Source organism: Phoca vitulina, unplaced genomic scaffold (assembly GCF_004348235.1).
Source record: "Phoca vitulina isolate PV1807 unplaced genomic scaffold, GSC_HSeal_1.0 scaffold20, whole genome shotgun sequence".
Lineage (NCBI taxonomy): Eukaryota > Metazoa > Chordata > Mammalia > Carnivora > Phocidae > Phoca > Phoca vitulina.
In genome coordinates, this window is record NW_022589723.1 from 11526173 (window position 1) to 11552746 (window position 26574).

General features: G+C 46.1%; 1 protein-coding gene and 1 pseudogene across 1 annotated transcript; one reads left to right on the forward strand and one right to left on the reverse strand.

Moving 5' to 3' along the window:
• Window positions 1–9: 9 nt before the first annotated feature.
• On the reverse strand, window positions 10–19088 carry EPB42 (erythrocyte membrane protein band 4.2). The gene is made up of 13 exons (XM_032417824.1): window positions 19018–19088; window positions 17690–17875; window positions 16623–16856; window positions 13543–13661; window positions 12052–12156; window positions 10995–11175; window positions 10471–10609; window positions 10069–10172; window positions 9042–9284; window positions 6459–6758; window positions 3610–3776; window positions 2378–2511; window positions 10–1101 (listed from the first exon to the last, which is right to left on the reverse strand). Exons 1-13 carry the CDS (start codon window positions 19025–19027, stop codon window positions 939–941), a joined length of 2085 nt encoding a protein of 694 aa, XP_032273715.1. The 5' UTR covers window positions 19028–19088; the 3' UTR covers window positions 10–938.
• Window positions 9879–13280, forward strand: LOC116640435 (annotated as a pseudogene).
• Window positions 19089–26574: the final 7486 nt, after the last annotated feature.

Genomic DNA, 26574 nt, shown 5'->3' on the forward strand with positions numbered 1-26574 from the left:
GGACTCGATTCCAGGACCCTGGGATCATGACCTGAGCCGAAGGCAGATGTTTAACTGACTGAGCCACCCAGGTACCCAACACCTGACTTGATGACTTCAAAGCTCCTCTGAGTGCTTCAGCAATTACATATTATTATTCTTACCATTAAGTCCTTCTGAATATTATTCCATCCATGTCTCCAAAATTATTTTTTAGTATTGAGCTCATTTGTTAGGTTTGTCCATTTTATTGAACAGATTTGTTTTTCTTATGCATACTTGTATTATTGTTCTGTTATATATTACATCTGTTTCCAAATGTAAATACAAAATTTTTATACATCAAAAATTTGTAAATGTATAAGAGAGTTTATATAGTTTTAAGGGCCTTTTCAGTTAATCCTTTTGCACAATCATCATGACTTAATTATATTTTTGCATTGGTCTGGAAGATCACATATTGGAAAGCAAGATAAACCTGTATGATGTGTATTCCGGTGACCTGACTTAGCCCTTATGCCTGTACTGCAGGTCTCCACAACATCTAATGCCAGTCCTTTTCCTTGCATGGGTGCAACTTATCCCATCTGCCCTGCTGATGTCCCCAGGGTCTTTTTAGGTATAATCAGCCACAGCATTCATTCTTCTGAGCAATTAGTGGGTACTTGGGTTGAAATTCCTTACGTCAAATGAGTTTTAATTTACTTTTATCAAGTGCCATTTTATACTTGTAATAAGAGTCATAAAGAGAAGGAACTAAATTCAAACTGAGAGAGTGCCATAGCAACAAAATAACGTAAACCCCAAAAAATGATAACTTTGTATAAAAGGAGTCCAGTTCTTTTATTTTTTTCTCCTAGGGCCTGTTTTCTATATACCTAATAATTTTCATATTTCTCTAGTGGACCAAGTTCATGTTATCAACATCAGACTTTAATTATGCGCTGATTATTGGACGTTTAAGCGGGAAGTTCAGGGGCCTTCACAGTGACGTTTCTGTAGTTGGTTACGTTCTGGAACATATCGCAGTCCATTTCCACAGTGAGCCTCTGGAGCCCCACCTGTGTTGGTGTGAACTGGAATTCGGTGTGCAAGGTGTTTCCAGGCCACACGGAAGCTAATCTGAAATAAAGGAAAAGGCAGGTGGTAGTTCTGTCCCATTGCTTTGCTAGTCCCGGTGACTGATCCTTCCCTGCTTGAAGAGGTGAACTGTGAAGAAATAAACATTTAAGTACCTTGCTGTTGAAACAGGAGGTTTTAAGGAGCCTCCCTATGGCAAATGATTACATGGTTAGGAAGAAAAACATCCTATTCTAAGGGCTTCCAGGCTGCATCTGTTATTTATCACCTGTGACTTCAGTCTGGTCCCACTCTTGGTAGTAGTACCGGGGTATGTTTGGGGAGGCTATGGTTCTGGACCCCTCACATTGCTCAGTGCTGTAAGGGTACAGTAGACATATACAGAACATGTCAGTATGTTAACAGGTGTGTTTGGCGTCCTGTCAGCAACCTTCCGGCCTACCTGTGACCAACAACAGGAGTAGCACAGATTTCCTTTGAGGAGCTTTCCCCCACAGTTGATCTCGGATACCACAAAAATGTAGTTAAATGTTGGCAGTCCATCCTCTCAACTTATTGGCAAGAGTGATTCATTGAGTTTCATAAGGCTGAGGCATTGGCTCAATAACAAGACAACTACCAGGTATTTCAGGAGTAGGCAGCGTGAACTCTAAACTGTATACTGTGTTTTCAACGAAGAATGTGGTGGACACAGTGAGAGAAGAAGAGATAATGAAAGAAGATACTTGCAACATCTGAAACCAAAAAGGACTCATACGGGGAACTCCTACAAATCAACAAGGTGGAAAGGCAGAAACACCAAAAGAAAAGTGGGCAAAGATAAAAACAAATCTTTTACCGAGGAGGAAACAGAAAAGGGTAATAAACATGAAGAGTTGCAAATTAAAACAATAATGAGATACTACCTTATTTCTCTTAGACTGGAAAAAAAGAAAGCTGAGTATTGCCAAGAGTAGAGAAAAGTGGAGAAATGGTAGAAACTCCTGTACTGCTGGAGGGAATGTGGACTTCTGCTGTCATTCTGCAGACAAATCTCATTAATCTTGGGTCCCTGCCTTTCTGACCAGTTGAGATGTTTCAGTGAGATGAGAAGCTTGTAGTCTCTCTCTCTCTTTTTTAAAGATTTTATTTATTTGAGGGAGAGAGAGCACAAGCAGGGGTGGGGGAGGAGGGGACAGAAGTAAAGAAAGAAGCAGGCTCCCCATTGAGCAGGGAGCCCACATGTGGGGCTCAAACCCCGAGATCATGACCTGAGCTGAAGGCAGATGCTTAACTGACTGAGCCACCCAGGCGCCCCAAGAAGCTTGTGGTCTCTTACCTGTACCTCCTCTCTCTGTAAATGAGCCCCCTTCCAAAGAGGGAGATCACACAGTCCTTCATGGGAGCATCTAGGAAGTTATGGAGGCGGACTGAAGCCTTAAGAAGTTGATATTGCTCTGCTGTCTCTGGCATCTGTAGGAAGAGGCAAAACCTGGAGCAGGTGCAAAGAGCACAGGGCTACAGTTACTGCTTCCCCTCCTAGGCACCCTCCTTGTACTCTCCTCAGTTACTCTCCTGTCTCTGCCATCCGGACCCAAACTTCACACCTGACTTCTTTAGCTCTCCACAGGTCTTCCTGCGTTTATACTTACCCTTGCCTTGATTCATCCATGGCCATTTCTGATGGTGCCTCTCCTCCTCTTAGAAACCTTGGAGGGGTTCCCATTGTGTTCAGAATTCAGCTTTGGTTGGCATTCAGAGCCCTTCATGGTCTGACCCCAATCCCCTTTTCCAGCCTCACCTCTACTTCCCTTGACTAAATGACATCCCAGCACCCCTCTCAGACTCCCTTTGGGGCCTCTCTGTTTAGTCTTCTGCCTGCAATGGCCTTCCCCAATCTCTGCACTAAAGCTTACCTATTTTTCAAGGCTCAGCATAAGTGCCTCCTATTAAGCCTTCCTCAAACCCACCAGCTGAGATTAATCCCCTTACTTCACTTATGCCGTAATGACTTTGTACTCTATTGAAGCACTTACATAAAAGACCTAACGTTGTGTCTCATTTACTTAACTATAACATAACCTCGTTGAGGGCTAGGACCAGATCACATTCATTTTGGTCAGGGTAGACATGTGGATAGAGGACTAGATCAAGAGCCATAAGCCTCTAAAACATCCCATTTTCATGATCATGGGTATGATAATCTCTAGGACTGTTTCCTCACCTGTATAATGGGAATAATTCTACCTCACAAGGATTTTGTATTAAAGAAGGTGAAAATACATTGGCATATGTATAAATTGCTAAATAAATGTAGGCTAGTATTACCCAAGTATGAAGGCAGCAACTGGGGAGGCCCTGATTTTTAAAATCTTTATGTAACCAAAAAAAGAAGTTGGAAGATGTAAACGTTAATAGCATATGTAAGAAACCATCTCAAGAGAAGGAGCTCTCAACCTAGCATTTCCTGGTAATCCTACAGCATAGTTGTTTGCCCTGACGCTTGAGGGGCTCTGATTCCTTCTGAGACAGGAGCAAACGAGAGTGATTTGGGGAAAGACTGGTGCCTACCTCAATGGTAAGGTGTGGTCTACAAATGGCGATGTCTTCCTGAGCAAAGCAGCTAAGGCTGGGCTCAGACTGTGTTGCCGTGGCCATGACAGTGAGTCTGAGGAAGCTGTTCTCTGGTGGGCTTTGCTCAAAATGGAAGAAGGCCAGGTTTTTGATGGCTTTGTTAACTGAAACAGGACAAGTGGAGTCAGTGCAAATCATGAAGGTGTGTGCCCTGGAAACAGGCAATATTACACACAATGCAAAGGAGTCTGTATCTCACTGAAGCCAGAAAGATGCCTCATTTCTCATAGCAATTTCAAACTTGAACTCTGTTAAGACCCCACTCCCTACCACCATCACTGCCTCCAACTTTCTTGACAGACCACCTCAGTGGGGTTGTTGAAGGCCCCGGCAAACTAGAACAAGTTAAGCTCTCTGGCCTCAGCTTCTTTGTCTAATAAGAATGCCTACCTGATGGGTGGCTTGTGTTAAATGAGATACTGAGTGCTTAACTCAGACCCTGCCACACAGTTGTTGCTGAATATATGCCCTTAGTTCCTTCTTATTCTCTGCTTTCTCCTTTTGCTGAGAAAATGAAGGCATCTTTCACTGTCTAGGAATCTTCTCAAGCTCATGTTCCCAGTCCCAGCCTGCAGACATAGTCATCTACCCCTGCTCCCACCATCCCCAGGAAGATGAGATGTCCTCCCTCCCCCAAGTAAACCCTCCACTTTTTAAGTCTGTGCCCCATCCTGACCCTACCACTGCCTGCTCGTTAACTTTGGGGCAAATTATGTAACCTCTCTGTGTTTTGATCTCCTCATCTGTAAAGTGGGATAATAGTAGCTGCTGCCGCAGAAGGTTGTTGTAAGGGTAAATGAGACCGTGTGTATGGAACACTTAACACTGTGTCTACCAAAAGTAGGCTATAGTTATTCTAGTTGCCTCTCATGTCCCCTCAGGGTTGCACCATCAGTTATAACCCATTTTTCCGGAGGCTTCAGGCTTTCCCTCTCTGTTGATTGTTTTCCTCAGCATGTAAGCAGATTCTGCTCTCTCATCTTAAATAAGCAAAAAACCACCCTCCCTCTACCCAGTGTCCCTGGCTGACTTCGGTCTGTTCTTCCAGGAAGGACTGTATACGATGTCTCGCTTCCTCAACTCTCCATCAGTTTAGCCCCCAGGAAGCTGGACTTTGCCATCACTTCTCAGTAAGACCACTCCTTAGCGTCTGCTTTTCAGCCTTGACATCTCATGGCCACTCTGCTGCCCCTGCTGGGTGCTCCTTCCTCTCTTTGACCTCTCTGTTTCCCTTATTCCCTGTTCTTTCCCTGCCTGCCGCCTACATGCTGGTGCTGCCTGGGTTCCCCTTTCAGCCTCGTCTCTTCTCACAATCCTTCCATTCCTAGGAGTTCATCAATGCCCTGACTCTTGGCCGCTCCCTCTGTGCTGGGATTCCCACATCTGGTCTCCAACCCAGGCCATTCTTTTGAATGCCAGGTTTAGGTTTCCAGCTGCCTACTAGCCATCTCTGTTTGGATGTCTCAGGGGCTTTCAAACCCAACATACCATAAACAGAACTCATCATCCTCCCCATACTTGCTCTTCCTCATTTTCCCTATCCTAGAGAGGAAGCAACACTCTGACCAGCCCCCCCACACACACATACTTACAAGTCCAATCTATCCTACCTCCTTAATATGTCTTCATTTGAAGTGCTGCTAGTCTAATTTGTCCTTCATGCTTTAACTTATTACAAAACCTTCCAACCTCTGATCCAGTGGTTCTCAACATTAGATGCCCATTAGAATCAGAGAGAGAGCTTTATGAAAATAGTCCCAGTGCCAGGCTACACACCAGATCGATTATATCTGACTCTGGCAGCAAGGCCCCGGCAGCAAGCGTATTTTTAAAGTTCCCCAGGTGATTCAACATGGAGCCAAGTTTGAGAGTCATTATTCTAATATGACCTCTTCCATTCCATTCCAACAACTGTTCTTTTTTTTTTTTCAGATGGATTTCTGATCACAGTAGCCCCTCTAGTTCAAATTTTCCCCAGCTTCCCACTGCCCAAAGAACAAAACTCAAACTCCTTGGCATGATATACAACCCCCTGTGTGATCCAGCCCCCGCCCCCTGCAGAAAGGGAACATGGTGGAGAGACTGGAGGCAGGGGAGCTGGTTAGGAGGCTGTTGCAATAATGTAGACAAGCTGCGGTCCACTGATTCTCTTTTGTTTGCACATTGGAATCACCCGATGAATTTAAATCGTTTTTGATGTTTGGGTCCAACCATGGAGTTTCTGATTCAATTGGTCTGGGGATGCAGGCTGAGCATCAAACTTCCCCAGGTGATTCTGATAGGCAGCAAAGTTTGAGAACAACTGCTCTAATCCAGGGACTTTCAACCCTAGGATAACATAGGGAGCTTTTAAAAAGTACCAATGCCTGGACCCCACCCCAGACCAATGAAGTAGGACTTTGGGGGAGAGGAAGAACCTGTGCACATGTTCCTTCTTCCTTGAATATTCATGATGCACTTTTCTGCCTGTCATTGCCCTTCCTCCTTGTCCTTTCAGACCCAGTGCAGTCTGCTTTACCTGGGTGAGATGCTCCCCTGCCTTGTATTCTGTTGACCTTATCAAACACTTCTGTAACTGCTACCATTGTCTGTTTACTTATCTGATTGCAGTTGAAATTAGGGGGGCTTTGGTCTGTGTGAAGCTCAATAAGTATGTGTTGAATGGCAGAGAAATGGCACACCAGGGGCTTGAAGCCACCTCTTCAGACCTTCAGGGGTGCCCCATGGCTGCTGCCTCCCAGGGTGGGAGCTGAGGTTTGGGGATATCTGGGGGGCCATAGAATTACCCATGTTGGCACCGAGCATCAGGGACTGCTTCTTCTTCCAGAGCTCAGCAGCAAGGATGCCATTGTAGTATATTGCCTGCAACCCAAATGCCAGCTGCACTGCCCTCTCCTGGTCACTGGGGTTAACCAGGCTCACTGAGAACTGGGCATTCCCTCCCAGGTATACGGAGCAGGGTGCTTCCAAGAACATGTATAGAGGCTCAGCAGTCTTGAGACTGGGAAGATGGATACCACTGTGTTTTTCATGTCGCATTCTCTCTTCCTGGACTTTCTCCAGCACCTCTTTTTCTTGAGGAGATCCTGAAGAATGGAGGAAACAAAGCAGGCCTCTTATCCAGAGGATATAGACCCTTCTAATAAAAGTCCAAGATTAAGATTCATTTACCCACTGCTACTCAAATGCCAAAGTCACAAGAGCTCTGCAACCCTCTAAGGCCACATTTAGCTTAAAAAAAGAAAAAAAAAAGAGCCCTAATGTGAGACCTGAAACCATATAAAAAAATCCTAGAAGTCAAGCGATGACTTCTTTGACATTGGCCATAGCAACTTCTTTCCAGATATGTCTCCTGAGGCAAGAGAAAAGCAAAATTAAACTATTGGGACTACATCAAAAAGCTTCTGCACAGCAAAGGAAACAAACAGCAAAACTAAAAGGCAGCCTATGGAATGGGAGAAGATATGTGCAAATGACATGTCTGATAGAGGGTAGTATCCAAAATAAAGAACTTATAAAACTCAACATCCCCAAAATGAATAATCCAATTAAAAAATGGGCAGAAGACATGAATAGATGTTTCTCCAAAGAAGACATACAGATGGCCAACAGACACATGAAAAGATGCTTAACATCACTCATCATCAGGGAATGCAAATCAAAACTACAATGAGATACCACCTCACACCTGTCAGAATGGCTAAAATCAACAACACAAGAAACAGGTTTTGGTGGGGATGTGGAGAAAGGGGAACCCTCTTGCACTGTTGGTGGGAATGCAAACGGGTGCAGCTACTCTGGAAAACAGTATGGAGGTTCCTCAAAAGGTTAAAAATAGAACTACCCTGCAATCCAGCAATTGTACTAGTAGGTACTTACCCAAAGAATACAAAAATACGAATTCAAAGGGATACATGCTCCCTGATGTTTATAGCAGCATTTTCTACAACTAGTCAAATTATGGAAGCAGCCCAAGTGTCCATCAATTGATGAATAAATAAGAAGATGTGATACACACACACACACACACACAGGAATACTATTCAACCATAAAAAAGAATGAAATCTTGCAATTTGCAATGATATGGATGGAGCTAGAGTGTATTATGCTAAGTGAAATAAATCGGTCAGAGAAAGACAAATACCTATGACTTCACTCATATGTGGAATTTAAGAGACAAAACAAATAAGCAAAGGGGGAGAAAAGAGGGAGAGGCAAACCAAGAAACACTCTTAACTATAAAGAACAAACTGGTGGTTACCAGAGGGGAGGTGGGTGGGGGGGATGGGTTAACAGGTGATGGGAATTAAGGAGGGCACTTGTCATGATGAGCACTGGGTGATGTATGGAAGTGTTGAATCATATTATACACCTGAAACTAATATTACACTGTATGTTAACTAACTGGAATTTAAATAAAAACTTAAAAAAAAAAAAGGTCTATGTTGGGCAGATCCACTACAGATATAGCATGTCTCTTCCAGGTCATTCCAGTTCTTCAAGTGTTATGCATTTGCCCCTTGAATGGTGGGAGAGCAAGCTTTTGGACAAGTCATACTGACTCTGAGGACAGATCTGCAGGGACTCACATCTTCCTAAGTGAAGGAATTGACTTATTCCAAGGGCAGTGGGGGCCATGGAATATTCTAGAGCAGGGGAGTAACATTATTTTGTGTCTTAGAAAGCTCACTCTGGAAACTGAGTTGGAAAGGGAATGATAATGGAGAGATGGGACCTGGGGTTCCAGTTAGGAGGCTGTTAAAATGCTGCAGACAAGAGATGTTGAGGCCCTGAATTTTCTATAAGCAGTGAGGAAGGAGATAAGGAAACAGATATGAGAGAAAGTGGGGCAGTGAAGGAGGGAGAGTTGAAGAGGGTGCAAGCCTTCTTGTTTGGACAAATAGGTGACGGTGGTGCCATTAATCAATATGGAGGAAGGAACAGATTTGGGGTGCTGGAAGAGAGGGCGAGAAGGAGAGAGGGAGAACATCTTCTGGCAGCTGGGCTTGGTATTAAGTGTGTTGTTTTATAGTAGTGGTTTTCAACTGGGGGCAAGTTTGCCCCCCAGGGGACATTTAGAAACACCTGGAGACTTTTGGTTGTCTGTCACAACCTGTTGTTGTGGGTTGCTGGCATCTAGTGGATGCAGTCTGAGAATGCTGCTAAACATCCTATGATGCACAAGCCCCCACAATGGAGAGTTATCTGGCCCAAAATGTTGATAGTATCAAATGGGGTTACAAAGCCCTATTTTATATGATGAGGAGAAGACTATGAGTCTCTCTGGCCTGCGTCCTTCTGCCCCATCCCTTCCCCTCTGTTGGCATTTCAGGTGCTGAGAAGCCTGGGGCCCTCCCCTGCCCAGTACCTTCAGGATACTTGTAGTTCTGAGTGATGTCCTCACAGCGGTTGCTGCCCACACCCTTGGTGCTAATGTTGTTGCCAACATACTTAGTGCTGGAGTTGGTCAGCTCCAGTGCGCCATCCTCACGACACTTCCAGACCACACACGAGGCATTTACTGCGGCGAAAAGGTCTGATACTCCAGGGGTCAGGCTTAGTGTCCCCTCCTTGACTGCTCTGACAGGGGCCAGATCACAGGACCCCAGAACTGAGGGAGAAAAAGGTCAGTGAGCAAGAGGAACCATACCCAGACCTCTCTCTGAGTCAGAGCTGCATAACCTCTGTCCCCAGCCTATACACTATTTTCCCTCCCCCAAGATTAAGGTCAGAGGTGGGCACTAGGCAGTTTCTGAAAGGGCATTGCAGTGGTGAAATTCACAGTTATTTAGTGACAGTACTTTTTGGTCATGGCTTGTGGCAGGAGCCCTCTCAAATTGGACAGGTAGAACCTCAGAGGAACGTAGTACACCAGAGTTCCTTAGCCAGCTCTGCTATGGATATGATAGGAGTAGGTCACCTTTATTGAGCACTTACTATGTGCCAGGCTCTATTACTATTCAGCTGCTGAGAAAGGAAGAGCAATCCTTTTATGGCTCCTGAAGATTTCCTCTCTGAGCTTGAGCCTATCTTGATACCCTCTTTATCCATATCCAGAACCTCAGAAATCCCATGCCACAAGCCCCTAACCCAGCACATCCACCAGCTATCTTAAGACCTTTTTCCCTTCATTGAGACTCTGCTCCCTCGCCCGTTGCTCTGAGGTAGGGCAAGTTTCCCCATGGCCTTGGGCCTAGATGGCTAACACCTTTGTTCCCTTGAGCCTGTTGGCTTCAGGTAAGCATTCTGCTGGCCACTATCATTCCTTCCACTTCTCCTGTTTTAGGAGATGCAGACCCCCTTTGGACCTCCTGCTGCTCCTGTTTTCGAGGGACTTCTTGCTTGTACAGCTTTGTGCAGCCCAGGATGGTACTGGGCCTACCCCCAGCCTTTACCTCCACCTCCACTGGGAACACGTGGGTACAGAATCTGCCATCCGTCATAACCTGGGGGCAAAGCAGGCCGGGTCATCCAGCACTCCGTGGAAGTCTGGAAGATCCTGAAGGTACCAAAGGAGTAATTCAAGTTCGGTGAAAAAAAGTAGTCCTGAAGAGGACTAGACATGGCAGAGTCATTATTGCCATGGGGATGGGAGGACACTGTAAGGGTGGCTGCAACACTCCCGGGGGTGGGGGGCACATGCCACGACTGACCATCGGCATCCTGCCTACAAGAGTCTTGAGGGCCTCCTCTCAGTGCTAGGGTCACTCAGCATGTGCAGGAGGTGCCGTGAGGTTATACCTTGTGGATTCGGAGCCCTCCCATGCCTGGGACCTCACTGTCTGTGGGCTTCTCACCAGATTCTGCCTCTTTGGGCTTCTCCATTCTGAAGGCCCTCCTCACTGTAGTATTCATCTACAAACAAGCGGCCGCCGGTTCCCTGGGCTGAGGCAAACGTGGTAATGACGCGGGCAGGGATTCCCAGGCATCGCAGCACTGCATGGGAGGGGGCCGGAGAGTCAGGGGATGCCAGGGAGGCCTGGGTATGTATAGCTAGTGTTCTCAGTGTCTCCTCTGGGCAGGCATGGTCTGAAGTGCCACCTGACACCGTGGAAAGAGGAGGGGCGCAGGCACCTGGCAGGTAGGACTGACCCACAGGCCTGGGATGCGTAAAGGCCGAGAGAGGAGGTACAGACAGTTTACACAGCAGGCAGAGTATACAGCAGGGCGAGGCTTACAGAAGGTACAACAGAGCACCGGGGCTTGCTCCTGCTGGGGCAAGGGCAGGGAAAGTGTCAGGGCGAAAGCCATGGGGCAGGGCGGGCACGCTGTACAGTAGCCAGGGTGACCCGGGGGTGCGGCAGGCAAGCCAGCTCTGTACCTGTGCAAGCCACTGCGGCGAACACCCAGGCCTGACTGTCACACACAGGTCGCCCTTGGCCTGTGATCCACTGGCGCAGGATGGGCACACTGCCCCGGCGCTTGCTCAGCAAGGCCCCTTCCTGGGCGGCGGCGGTGGTCTGTGGGGTGGGCAGGACACTCTTCTCCTTGAGAGCATGCAGCTGTTTGTGGAAATGTGTGGATGTTATGTGGGGCCCGGGACAGAACCGCCTCTGGAGGGGGGCAGGGAGTAAGAGGGCTTAGACCACTTGTATCAGAATCATCTGGATACTCCTGGGCTTCACCCTCCCCACTGGATTATAATCTCTAGGAGTGGGGCCCGGGGAATTCTTTTTATCTAGTCCTCTGGAAGCCAGGGGTTTGTGGACCACATTGGCAAGCAAAGCACACATCACAAGAGGAGCAGGAGAGCTGCCTCTCACTGGGGGCTGGTTTCAGTGCTCCTTCACTTGCCTGACCCTGATTTCTTTGAGGGCATTTGCTCTTGGGGCCTCAAGGCCCACTTGTCCCAAGCTTCCTCCTCCTCACAGGTTGACCTTGTCCTTCTCCACTTCTTCAGAGGGGAGTCCAGAGGCACAAGCTGAAATGGGGAACTCATGGTTCCCCAGAAAGGACATTTAGGGAGAGGAGGAAGCTGCCAAACTACCTTCATGGTCTGTATATTCTTAGGAGTAATTTAGAAATGAAAACAATTAACCATTTGAGCAGCAAACACTGGGCAAGATAGACCCTACCCCCTCCTTCCCATGGACCTAAGCCTGCGGGTTGGGCTGACGGGAGGAGGCAACGGAGGGAGGAGGGCTCTGAGGAACTCCAGGCCAGTTTTAGTCCTCCTGGCTTGGGTCCTGAGGGATGATACTTCCCTTTGCTTTTCTCTCCCTTGTGGATGCTACTGTCCTCCCTCCTCACTCAGACTTTCTCCAGGAACTGACCCCCACATCCTGGGAGGAAGGGACCATTTGTGATTTGAAGGTTTCCAGGGCCGTAAATGTAGGCAGCTCCGGCAGAAGGCTCCCCTCCCTCCCCACCTCACTCACCAAGGCACCCAAAATGTGGGCCACATGCTCCGGGTTGCCCCACTCCTCCACCTGCTTGTCCGTGCTCAGTAAGCCCAGGCTGAGGTCAATGACACTGCTCTCAAACTGGAAGGAGCACACAGGACCGTGATGAAGGGCCTCCAGGTTGGGTACTCCTCCCCCACCATCACCTCATCCTTCTCCCAGACTCAGGTTCCACTCCTTCCTGCCTTGCCTTCTTGTGTCCTGTGGGAGTTCTGGCTTTTCCCTCTCTCCCGCTGTGCCCCCTGGTCCCTGTGTCCATGCAGTCCCATCCTTTGCCTGTTCTGTTATCTGACCTTCCTGACAGGGCGTGAGCCCTTGAGGACCAGAGCTGTATTGTTTGATTTTTGTTGTTGCCCATTTTGTGTGCTCCTACTGCTCCTGCCATCACTGACCCACATGGGGAGGAGACCAAGGCAGCGTTTGCTCTTGAGGGACCCGCAGTTTGGGAGCAGAGGGGGACACGCAGGCCGGTAGACTACAGATCTCAGCAACATGGCCAGGGCTCTAGGAGAGATGCCAACCCAGAGCAGAGGGCATAGTGGGGAGAGTCACTCTTAACCTTTGGGGGCTGAGGAAAACATTCTGATGGTCTTAAAAGATGGATAGGAATTTTCTGGGGTGATAAAGGAGGGAAGGTATTCTAGGCATATTCAGCCTGTCTGTTCAGGGGATGGCCAGAAACTGGAGCGTGGGGTGGCTCTTGAGGAAAGAAAAGCAGTGGCCTGGCTCTGAAGGACCTTGGAGGTCAAGCCAGGGCATTTAGTTTTTATCCTGTAGACAGTGGGGATTTAACAGAGGTTTGATTTGCTGTGGCCCTTAGGAAGATAACTCTGGAAGCTGTGGAAGATGGTCTGACGTGGCCCTGAGGAAAGAGAGGCACCACATAGCTGAAATGGCCAAAAGAAGCCTCACTGATACACCAGGGAACAAGGTTGTGAAAAAAGGATTCGGTGTGGTGCCATCATTTCTTCGATCTTGGGTATCTGCACCTTTCCCAGAACTTCCAAGAGCGCTATGTTGGGACAGAGCATCTGGAGGTTCACCAACCTCTGTGGTCTGTAGAAGCCACTATGAGGAGGGCCTAGGGAAGAATTGGCCATTTTCAGTGGAAAACAAGTGGCAGTTACTAATTATGATGACTGTACTTTGGATCTGGATTTGCTTCACCTTATTTTGTAGTAGGACACTAACTGCTTCAGAAATAAGGGTGTTTTAATTAATCCATTAAACAAATGTGAAAAGGATCATTTTAAGAGGTGCAATCTCTTCGAAAAATGGATCAAACTCTTGAATTCAACATACTCAAGATGTTTATAAATAAACTTATGGCATGAATCCTTAAAAAAAAAAGAAGAAGAAATGGCCTCATAACCTACAGGCTTTTGGACCTGCCAGCTCTGTCTGGCCTGAACACTGAAGGTTATGGGGCAATTACTGGCCCCTATCCTTTCCCAGAGATCCCTATACCTGGCCAAAGTCCCAGGGCTCTGCGTGGAAGCAGTCAGCGGTACCCAGGTAGATGAGGCCGTTCTGGTTCAACACGTACTCCGTGCGTTGAGACTCCTTCTTCAGGAACACAGCATCCTCTGGTGAAAAGCAGGCAGGGATGAGGGCCTATGGGGTGCTAGGCCTGCCCTCCACACCTAGGCCTCTGCTCTCCCTGCTCAGGTCAGGTTTGGCTGCCGGCCTTCTCTTTAGCTCTGGGCATGATGAAAACTGGAGAGGAATTCCCTTTTTTCAGTGACCCCACTGGGACCCAGACTCTTCTCTGGTGCAGAGTAGGAACAGGGGTTAGAGTCCCTGGGTCAGCCAAAGTGGCCTTCATGGTCCGCCAGACAGACAGGAACAAGCCAAGCTTAAAAAGCCTACTGGTTCCCAGAAGACATGGGCAGCCAGAGTGCTTTTGGCCCAAGAGAATTTGGCAACAGCTCAGGGAACTTCCCAGTGGGCCTGTTATATCTCACAGCCAAATGCTTGGCTGGCTCAGTCAGTAGAGCATGCGACTCTTGATCTTGGGTTATAAGTTTGAGCCCCATGTTGGGCGTAGAGATTACTTAAAAATAAAATGTTAAAAAAAAATTTAAAAATAGTGTTTCAGGGAAAAAAAAAACGATCAAACATAGGTTGACAGGGGTGAGCAGAAAGGAAGAGGAGCATCTGGTAAGACAAGGTCAGAGGGAATGGTGGAGCTGGGTGAGGTAGAAGCCAGTGGAAGCCCTGGGGGCGTCCAAGTGCGTCTAAGACTCCCACAGTCTCTCTGGCCTGTCCTGCTGCCTTCCTCACAGGGTCGGGCTGGGGTTCATGAGGAGGCTGGTAGGCTTTAAGGAGGACACTCTAGAAAGCCGGGAGCGGCAGGGGAGATCTGCTCTGTTTGCCAAGTGTCTCTCTCTGCAGCTGTTGCTGGGTGGGGGGGTGGGGGAGGAGGAGGAGGGTGCTTAGGCTGGTTCCTGGGGACTAATAAGAGAAAAAGCTTTCCAGATTATCCCTCCAGGCATCTGCTGCGATGAGGGTACTCACAACAACAGAAGGATAGGATATTAAAAATCGGGAAGCCCTGAAGAACATGAGGCCTAAAATCACAGAACCATGTGCCCAAGGAGCCCTTGACTCCTGCTCCTCCATCTTGAGACTCTCTATAAAATCACTTCAAAGTGAGGTGCTAGGCCCCAGGCTCTGCAGGGCTCTGGGAGGTACCTTATCAGAGCACAGGTAGCATCACCCTCCCCTTCCGCCCCAGGGTGTGGCCCCTTTTATAAAGTTCTCTGCTTATGAATAGGACTTTCTTTATACGATATAAAATTTCCTTTTGAGTCCAGGAGAGTCCCATCTCCAAGTATGCTAAGATGGACTGAGTCCCAGATAATCTGAAAATCTCTTAATCACCTCCCAGAGAAGCAGAGCCAATAACTCACCCCTGCCAACACAGACCTCTCCATACGGACTCACACAGAGAGGCCTTTCCCAGGCAGGGTCAAACCAAGCATAGACGCGAGAAACCCGGCATGGAGTCAAGACTAAGAGTTCCCACTGAACTGAGCATGGTCTCAGAACTGTCTTTGCTGTGTCTTTGCTCTGGCCACAAGGGCCTAGCTCTGGTTGTGGGTTCGAGTCAGCGAGGCAGGGACACTAGGGCCTCAGCTTTGGAGGGAAATATGTCAAGAGCCATGGATCCTCCCCCAGCTGAAGGGGCCCTGACTCCACGTTTACCCGCATGGGGCAGCTGCACCTGAATGGACACTCGTTCCTATCTATTGCTCTACCTGCTCATCCCCTTGAATCAGGAAATAAGAGCCTGAACTGAAAATAGGCAGGGCTATCTGAAGGAGGGGGGACTGGAGAACCCCACCCCATGCAAGAAACGTGGAGAGAGGGAGTCCCCTGGGTTTCAGATGCCACATAGAAAGGGAGTTAGGAACTGGCTGGAGAAACCCGGGAAGATTTCTTCTGCTTCCCTGTGTTTCCTTTTGTCTCCCAGCCCTGCTGTATAACAAGGGCCCCTTCAGGCTGGCAGTGAAACTCCTGAAAGAGAAAGGCTCTGCATTTGTTGTCTGGGTAGCGAGGGAAAGCTGGTCGAAATTGTTTTCCATCCCCCTAAGCAATGCTTCAGGAAGCCCCAAGGATTAAGGTGGGGGGTGGCAGATTTAAAAAGGAAAGACAGACTCAACCTTCAGAATGGGAAGGAAGAGGAGATGCCCTCCTTGTGTTTGGAGCATGTCAACCACATCTGATGATCTTTTGAAAATGAAATAGTCCCAACAGCTTTGCCAGAGGTAGCCACTGGTTGGGCTGCAGGAGGTCACCTGATCTCAGGAAAGCCCACCCTTAGTCTGCTGAGCTACAGGCCACTAGCTGTTTGATTTGCCACTCTAGCAAATACTTAAGTTGATGTGGAGAGGACCCAGCAGCCAGTAGTAAGAACAGAACATACAAGTGGAGAAAAGCAGACAACCAAACAGGGCAGATTTATTGTGGAGCTGATGAAGCTGAAGCTTTGGGCCCTTCACTGGCACAGACCACTTTAGGCCTGAGCAATTCAAAATTTTGTATTCTTTTTCTTAAAGAGGGTCCCCCAAATTATATAAATAAACCTCAGGTCCTGCAAACCCTGGATTCACCCTGGACACAGACTATGGGAGCCCGGGGAAGAAACCGAGAAGCCCGTCCCTCAGGTTGTGTCCATTCCTGAACCACTTTCCAGTTCTCAGCCCCTGTACTGTCACAATAAAGAGTAGCTCTCCCAGGGTCATCTCAGTGAGTCTCAGCTCCTGTGACCAAAGAGCCCGACCTGGCACCAGGGTTTGGTGGTGAGACAAGCCTTTCCTTTCAGGGGGAGGCCCCAGGCTGCTTCTGCCAAGGGTGACACCAACACAGACCCCGGGTCTGAGAGGCCATTCATCCAGGGAGCAGGTACCACAGTAACTGAGTGCTGGTGCTGTCCTTGGAGCTGCGCACCGGGGCCTGGGGAAGTCACTTCCTGCCAGAGCTGTGTCCCAGCTCCTATGCCTGGAGTCCCTGTGCAGCCCAGGCTGGTTCAGGTCCAAACTCACCTCGAGCCCATGGGTTAAAGAGCACTGTGAACTGGCCTAGGAGGAGTTGCTTCTTGCCCAAGACCTGCAGCAGGAGCGAGTAGCGGCCAATGATGGCGTCTGCGGGCGCAGTCACAGAGATGGTCCAGCACTGGTCATCTCTGTCTTCCACTGCCGCATTCCACCACTTCTGGTCCCCCAAACGGGAAATTGGGAACATGGCTTGGGTCTTCTTGGCCTTGGAAGGGTGCTCTCCTGCAGTCACACGGAGATGAATTGGTCATTTGGACCTTTTGGTCACAACTCAGAGTAATAAAGTCAAGTATCATAAAGTTAGAACAGGTGAAAATTGGTTTTTGGTGAGGATGGAAGAAGTCCATCCAGTAATGGGTGGCAGTAAAGGGTGATAGGAGAGCACAAGTTCTCAGTGCTCATGGACCCACATCTAGAAAAGGTCCATAGTGTATAAAATGGGTGGAGTGGTACGCCTTCTTCGTAGGACGGATGTGAGGTCTTAATGAGATATTGCATGTGAAGCACTTGGCCCAATATCTGATATGTAGTATAAATTCAATAAATAGTAGCAATTAAATGTTATCTTAAGCCTAGATGAGATCCATTCAGGCACTGATATATTTGTAACCAAAAGGAGCCCCTTAGTGATAATGATGCTCAGCAACTTCTGAGTCATAATAAATGTGATTTTTAAAAAGATTTATTTTACCTATTTTAGAGAGAGAGCAGGGGGAAGGGTGGAGGGGGAGAGAGAATCCTCAAGCGGACTCCCCGTTGAGTGTGGAGCCACATGAAGGGCCTCGATCCCAGGACCTGTGATCATGACCTGAGCCAAAATCAAGAGTTGGCTGCTTGACCAACTGAGCCACCCAGTCACCCCAATAAACACTACTTTTTATGCATGTTATTTCATCCTCACCACAGCCCTGCCAGGTGGACAGGACTTCTTGAGGCTCAGGTGCATTGTGGGCCATTTGCCCCTTTTTCCCTGAGGAGGTGCTGGAGAAAGAACCCCCGCCGCCCCCCGCCACCACCGGCCTGCCGCCAAAGGGGTCTAGGCCTGCCCCACTCACCAGTTTGTGCAATGAGGGCTACCTTCTTCAGGGTGGATGTAAATGCATAGACCGGAGCCTGGAAGTACAGGATTATGGTGAAGGGCTGCCCTCTCCTCACAATGAGGTGCTGGGAGCTGATGGCCTTGGTGTGGTGCTCCTCATTGTTTTTTGCTGCCTGGAAGTCACAGTTCTTGATCCCCATGGCTGTTGTGGAAAAGGGAAGTCATGAAGACGAGGTAAATGTGACAACTTTAGTAAAAGCGGAGACCCTGGAGTCAGAGTTGAACTGAGGTTCAAATCCTTGGCTCAACTTACATACTAGCTGCGCCACCTAAAGCAAGTAATTTAACCATCTGAGCCTCAGTTTCCTCTTCCTTAGAATAATCATCCTTCCCTGCAGGGTTGGAGAAATTAAATGAGTTAATGTATTAATACACTTAGCACAGTGTCAGACACGTAGGAAGTCCCACTAAATGAGACTATTACTATTATTAGTAAGAGCAATGCTTGCCCTCATTGTTGACCTTCTTTTCTGGTCCCTAAACAAAACAATGAATAAAACCTGGAATTTTGCTCACCCCTACTCCTTTCTTCTTCAAACACAGATAATTTTTAAAGCTGGTTTTGAAATCACTGAGCCGATTCTCTTGTTTTATAGACGGGAAGAGTCAGGCCCAGAGAGTAGAACCAACTCACCTGAGATCATACTTGGCTCTTTCACCTAAAGGCTCACCAAACCGATGGCCCCATGCAGCCCAGAAAAACTCTCCAAGGAGGGGGCCTGAGAGTATTATGACAGCCTATCAGGCAGTTCTCATTTTACAGTAAGTCTTGTAAGTAAATATACTAACAGACTTATGCAGAGGCCCCTGAACTTTCTGCGTCCTCTGGTTCTACCTATTCTCTTGCTTGATGTTGGCCTCTGTCCCTTGTATTTGGATTCCCTGACTCTTACCTCCCCTTCTCTCCCACTTAGCTTTGAGGCTATGACACCCTCATGCTTTCCCAGGGTGTCACAACCCAGTGAGAATAATCATGTTGTGATGCCATAAATCCATGTTAACTGTCATCACCGTCGTCACAACTATGACCACTGATTTACCACCACCAACCTACCATATTGCCACCCATAGCCATACCACGGCTACCGCTGCCACAGCACCCAGTACCACTCCCCGACATAGCCCCACCAACCATCACGTCCACCAGCAGCACCTACTACCACCCCCACCAGAGTCACACCACCATCACGTCCACCACCATCCTATTTCTCTTAATGAAAACACGTTATTGTGGAAGAGCTACTGAGAGTCAAGTAAGCCCCATGGAGAAATGGCTTGGCTCACCCTGTCCCATGGTTGCAGGCCGCTCTTCTCCACTCGACCACAGAAAATGCCTGTCTTGAACTGTTGCTCCGTGCTGCCTCTCTGGATCTGTCCCGAGAGAAAATGATGGAGGTACTTTCATTGGCTTAAGAATCTGTAAATAGTAGAGTTTCCTTCCACTCCTCCTGTGAGCTCCCACACGTTTCTTTTCTCTTGCTCCCTCCCCACTGCTATCTCTTGGGCCAGCTGCTGGGAGTTACCCTTTTCATTTTATCTCTTGCTCCTGGCTGCCGTAGGGGGTGGAATGGGGGAAGATCCGCCAGCTAGAGAAGCTAAGAGCAAACTTCTAAGCCTGTCGCTTCAGTGGTCTCAAGAGACCCTCAGAGATATTACCTGGACAACACTGGAAGACTCTGGAAGAGATGACTCCATAAACAGGAGGCCCACATCCAACTCCAGATCTCAGGCCCTAAACATATCCTGGGCTTCAAGTTGCTAGATGTTTGTGGCTATTTTGGTAATAGAGAGAACCTGTGTGTCTGGGATTCATCTGTGTGAAGCAGATAAGGAGGTAGAATTTGTTGGTGAAAAATAAATGTCCTAAAAGTAGAAGTCAGAGCCCCAGCTCTTCTAAGCCCTCCGGGTCTGGGACACTCTTCCAGAGAAGGGTGGGAACTATCTTGGGACTCAGGGCCTATGTCTTTTCTATTTCTACTTATTTAGTCACTGAGAAGATAAGACACAGGAAAGGACCTCCTCTTTGGCCCTCTTTGGTTTTCTAAAGCCCAGCTTTTGCTAGGGCTTCTACGACTGTGCCACCTGGAGCACGCTCAGGGGCAGCTGTGCTGGCCTGCATGCATATGAGTTATCTGTAGAAAGATATAAAAGACACTACAAGGAACATCGGGTGCCTGTGGAGAGGAGAGCTGGAGAAGGGGGTAGGAAGATAATTTTCCTCCTGTTTACACTAACTTTTAAAACTTTGAACCATTGTCCATTTGAAGAATCTTATTATGTTAAGAAAAAAGAAAGAAAGAAATGAAGCTGCTGCCTTTTTACACCCCCCAAAAACGATTCTTCATGAGAAATGAAGAGGTAAATTTTTCATTATTTGGAGATGATGTGATTTTTACCTGGAAACCATGAATCAACTAAAAAATGATTATAAAAGATAATTTAGAGTCCTATTCTTAAGTTTAGTGCATTCCCAATAAAAATGCTAACAAGTTTTTTCTCTGAAAGTAGAAAAGCTGATTCTAAGGTTCAAAAGGAAATTTCTAAAAGATATAAGATATAATCTAAAAAGATCTAAGAAGATATAAAGATGTTTTAGATGAAAACATCTAAGATGTGTTTTACTATCTAGTAGGCCTCGTCATGCTACGTTTCTAACTTCTTATGTAGTATAACCAGCTTCCTAGATATTAAAACATAGTATGATATCACTGCACTTGAAAAAGCACGTTGACCAAAATGTACACATTAAGTATGGGCTAAACATGGCACTTTGTATCAGTGGGGAAGATAAGGATTCACTAGTAAATGGTTTGGGGACAACTAGCTTGCAAAGTAAAGTTGGTTTCCTGACTTTCACCATACAACAAAATAAATTCCAGATGGGTCAAACTCTAAATGTAAAAAATTAAATCCAAAAAGTACTAGAAGAAAAGATAATAGACTTATTTTTAAGCCAGCCTGGGGAAGGCCTTTTAAAATATTACTCAAACTCCAGAAGCCATAAAGAAAAAATAGATAAATTTTATTCCTTAATTTTTTTACTTGGAAAAATCCATAAAGTTACAAGATATACAACAAATTGGGAGAAATGTTTGGAACTTGTAACACAAATTGTTACTTTCCTTAATGTAAATGGTATCTGCAAATCAATAAGAACAACAAATCAATAGAAAAATGGGTGAAGGATATGACAGAAAAGAAAATTCAAGTGTCTCTTAAATATAGGAAAATATGTCCAGCCTCATTTAATAGAAATACAAAATGAAACTACCCTGGGATATCATTTCTTTCACCTATCAGATTGACCAAGATAGTTTGTCAACTTTCTGAGTTAGTGATGATGTGGGGAATGAGTTACTCTCTTATAGTACTGGTAGGAATGTAAATTGGCATAGCTTTCTTTCTTTTATTTTATTTTTTTAAAAAGATTTTATTTATTTATTTGAGAGAGAGAAAGAGAGAGTACAAGCAGGCGGAGGGGCAGGGAGAGAAGGAGAAGCAGGCTTCCCACTGAGCAGGGAGCCCAATGTGGGGCTCCATTCCAGGACCCCGGGATCATGACCTGAGCCAAAGGCAGATACTTAACTGAGCCACCCAGGTGCCCCTAAATTGGTATAGCTTTCTAAGGGAAATTAAATAATATTTACCCAAACCTTAAGTGCCTATACTTTTGACTCAGCCATTTCACTTCTAGATATTCTAATGCAAATAATCACACATGTAAAATGAAATTTATACAAGTATATCCATTGTACTGGTAGTTACAATAGCAAAATATCAGAAACTACATAAACATTCATAAATAAGCTACTAGATAGACATATTATGGGACATGCATTAAATAGAAAACCATGCAAATGTGAAAAAGAATGAAGTAGCTCTACATAAGCTGATATGGAACAATCTCCAAACTACATCGTTAAATGGAATAAGCAAGGTACATAGCAGTGTGAACAATATGCTACCTTTGTATAAAGGGTGTGGGGAAGAATATATATGAATTTGCTTGTGTTTGCCTAGAGTATTTCTGGAAAGTTAATGCTTCTGTCTAGGGAAATTCAGTGCCTGGGTGTACGGCTTTTTTTTCTTTCTGTATATCCTTTAGTATCTTTATATCATGACAATATGTTGTTGTTATTATTTGAAAAATAACAAAAACTTGCAAGGGAAAGAAAAGCGTGACTGGGGGGCGCCTGGGTGACTCAGTTAGGTGGCTGCTTTTGGCTCAGGTCATGATCCTGGGGCTCCCTGCTCAGCGGGGAATCTGCCTCTCCTTCTCCCTCTGCCCCTCCCCTCTGCTCGTGCTCTCCCTCTCTCTCTCTCTCAAGTAAATAAATAAAATCTTAAAAAAAAACCTCTCAAGGATTTCTGCTTCTAGATAGAGCAGACTAGCTTGATCCTATCACCCCTGTTGACAGTAACCAGAAAAGCTGAATAAAATATTTCAAAGCTCTGCCTGAAGGCATCAAGGCAGCACGGATTTGAGGGATCAAGATCTCAGGGAGAAGAGAAGCAGAGAGAGGTGAGCCTGACAGCGTGCCACTTTTCCCTTTAGGATGTTTGCTGATTGACAATTGGCAGATGACAGCCTGAAAATCTGAGCACATCTTCTGATGAGCTCATAGGACTGGAGGATAAAAATTGGAGTTCCACGGCCACCAGGAATGACAGACCCCAATAAACACCCCGGTTTTTAACTGGGACTCCTGAAGGACTGTTCCCCAGGAGTAAAGGTAATAGGAAACAGACCAACACTTACAAAGACTGAAACCCAATTTTGCTTGTTTGTTTTTAGGCACTCAGTCAATGGAGATTTTTATTCCTGCTGACATTGCTATGGATGCTATTGTTATCACCACTATTTATCTAATAAAATTATAAATGTTGGAATAGCATAGAAAAAAATTTTGTGGTAGACAACACATACCATAAAACTTATCATCTTTATCATCTTAACTTTTTTTTTTTAGAGAGAGGGAGAGAGAGCAGGTGCTCAAGCAGGGGTCGTGGGGAGTTGCAGAGGGAGAGGGAGAAAGAGAATCTTAAGCAGGTTTCATACGCAATGCAGAGCCCAAAGCAGGGCTCAATCTCACGACCCTGAGATCATGACCTGAGCTGAAATCAAGAGTTGGACACTGAGCCATCCAGGTGCCTCTATCATCTTAACCATTTTTAAGCGTACAATTCAGTAGTGTTAAGTATGTTTACATTGTTGCGAAAGAGATCTCAAGAACCTTTTCATCTTGCATAACTGAAACTCTCTACCAGTTAAACTACAACTCCCTCTTTGCCCCCTCGTCTCAGGCTCTGGTAGCCATCATTTACTTTCTATATCATTAATTTGACTAATTTAGATACTTCATATAAGTGGAATCATACAGTATTTATCCCTTTGTGGCTTCACTTGGCATCATGTCCTCGAGGTTCATTCGCGTTGTAGCATGTGACAGGATTCTCTTCCTTTTTTAAGGCTGCATTGTATTCCATTGTATGAATATACCGAATTCTGATTACCCATTCATCCGATGATGGACATTTGGGTTGTTTCTACCTCCTGGCTATTGTGAATGGTGCTATGGATGTGGGTGTGCAAATATATCTTTGAAACCCTCTTTCAATTATTTTGGATATATACCCAGAAGTGGGATTGCTGAATCATATGGTAGTTCTATTTTAAACTTTTTGAGGAACTGCCATACTGTTTTCCAAAGTGGTTCCACCATTTTACAAGCCTACCAACAATGCACAAGGGTTCTAACTTCTCCGCATTCCCACCAATAATTATTTTCTGGTTTGTTTGTTTTTTTAATAGCCATCCTAATGGGTGTAAGTTAGTATCTCAGTGTAGGACTTTTTTTGAAGTATAGTTGACACAATGTTACATTAGTTCAGGTGTGCAGTATAGGGATTAGACAAGTCTTTACATTATGCTGTGCTCACTACAAGCGTAGCTACCATCTGTCACCATACGACACTATTGTAGCAGCATTGACTGTATTCCCTGTGCTGTACCTTTCATTCCTGTGACTTATTCATTCCATAACTGGAAACATGTACCTCCCACTCCCCTTCACCCATTTTACCCATTTCTCCACTCTTCTCCCCTCTGGCAACCATCAGTTTGTTCTCTCTATTTATGGGTCTGTCTGCTTTGTCTGTTTGTTCTTAGATTCCACATACAAGTGAGATCATATGATATTTGTCTTTCTCTGACTTATTTCAGTTGGCATAATACTCTAGGTCCATCCATGTTGTCACACATGGCAAGATCTCATTGTTTATAATGGCTGAATAATATTACTGTGTGTGTGTGTGTGGTGACATCTTATTTATCCATTCATCTATGGAGGAACACTTGCGTTGCTTCCATATCTTGGCTATTGTAACTAATGCTGCAATAAACATAGGGGTGCATGTATCTTTTTGAACTAACGTTTTTGTTTTGTTTAATTCCAGTAGTGGAATTACTGGTTCATGTGGCATTGACTTTTAATATCTCAATGTAGTTTTGATTTGCATTTTTCTCATGATTAGTGATATTGAGCATCTTTTTGTATGCTTTTTAGCCATTTGTCTATCATCTTTGGAGAAATGTCTATTCAAATCCTTTGCCTTGTTTGCTTTGGTTACTGCTCTATCACTTGGGCCTAGAATATTCAACACATACGTTCTCAATAAATGTTAAATGAAGAGTTGAAAGACAACCTTGACATTCAGGGAAGGCTTTAACTCGGAGGAATGACTCTGATGGGAATTCCAGGCTTCTATAACAGACCAGGGTGGAGAACTGTGTCCTTTACATGCTTCTCAAATCACATGAAGTCTGCTCAGCTCTGCAAAATGGAATCTACTCTAAGCACTGACATTGTAGGCAATGACTGTGATCCAAGACTTACAGGAAACAGATGCCTACAGGTGATCACTGTCTAAACTCCCTAGACTGCCTGCCTGAAGCTCTTCATCCCTTGGCTCTAGCCTTATTTTTTCCTGCTACTTAGCTCCTCCAGCTCTGATCTCTAGCTATCTGACTGACTTGCAGTTTCTGACTGCTTTATTCCACCCCAACCCCTTTGACCCTGAGTCTATTTGGCTAGTTCCTGGTCTTTTAGCTTAAATGCCACTCCCTCCAGGAAGCCTTCCTTGATTCACAATCCCAAGATTAGACAAGCTGTCCCTCCTCGTGCTCCCGCAACACCCTACACTCACTCCAACAGTAGTTCTCACCACTCTGTGTTATAACCTATTCATTTTTCATTCTCCACATGCCTAGACTTGTGCTCCTTGAGGGCAGGCCCTCGTCCTTCTTGTGTCCTCACTGCCTAGCTCAGGGCCTGGCCCCTAGTAGAAACTCTGTGAATATTTGCTGAGTGAAAGTGTTAATGAATGTAGTGTTAAAATCAAGATTCATGAAAGAGTCTGAGGGTGGTAGTTGAAATGTTCCAAGTACTTCAGAGGTCACTGTCTCTGTAAGATGTTCCCATCCACAATGTTTTCCTGAAATCATTTTTCATGATTGTTAGGCAACAGTTACAGAATGAAACAATTATATGTTACTTCCCGATCCCTGCTGTCAGGGTTCTCCTGGTTCTCAGCCTACTCTTTAATAGGACCTCAACCTGCTATGTAATTCTCACCACACCCTCTTCTCTCCCTCTGATCAATTACACTTAACCTTTTGTTTATATATAATAGAAGTATTTATTTCATGTGCATGCATTTACTATATGCCCAACATAGCTGTCTCAGTCATGTAGCTAGTGCCTGGAGGGCAGGTGCATCATGCCTTTCTCCATCTCGAACTTGGCACAGTGCCATGAGAAAGCAGTGTATCTGAGAGGAGATAATGATTGGAATTGCTTTGGTTCAGAAGGAGCAAACACACAAGCTACAGCCAATAGAAAGGTCTGAGAGTACTTCATTCCCTATCAAAAATCTACTTCACTGCATTAGTCAGCTGGCTTTATCTCCAGAATCACGGTCATTCCAGGTCCACCCAGCACCACAATGTACTGGTAGACTTTGAGCCAAGAGGCTGGAACTGTTAAGATTGAGGGACATCTTAGATGTGATATGGAAAGGGATTCAAAGGAAGGCCAAGTGAGAGATCTCGTAGGCTTTTTCCCCCCAAGATACAAAGAGTCAGTAGTATGTAGAAACTCTTACGGGGTTTTGGTTTCCCCAACCAGATCATGACTGATACATCATCTGTAAATACCTTCCTTACCTGTTGACATGTCTATTGTCTATATCCCGCCCATCCACCATAAATAGAATGTAAGCTCCATGGGGGCAGAGCCTTTGCTTTGTTCACTGTCTTCTCCGCTACACTCAGAGCAGTGCCTGGCACATACTAGGCGCTCAGTAAGTCACCCTTGAATGGACTCCAGCATTGCAACAGGAGGACACTGCCAGCGTCCAGGCAATAGGTGGGGGCTGCTGCAGGGAAAGTGATGACTGCATGGGTGCAAAGGGGGTGAGAATAAGGACTGAAGTTTATTGGGACGAGGGCGCTAGCCACTGCAGTGACAAAATGACAGTGAGCTGCTCAGCCAATTTTTGGGGTGGGAGCAGTAAGCCCTGACCAAGTCCAACCAGTGTCCTCAGACCTCTGTGCTATCTCACACTTCTGGATTGGATACCATAGAGTCCCTGGGCTCTGATCAGAGTCCTGGGGAGCTGTGCAAATGGCCCAGGGGACTATCCACCGCTGACATCTCCTCTGCTGCTTACTTTGGAGCCCCGCAAAGCCTCTGTTGTGGTGCGGAGTGGCAAAGCTTGCATTTGAACTTGCACCTTCTCCTGATGCTTAAAATCTATGCATCTGGCTCATTGTTCTAGAAT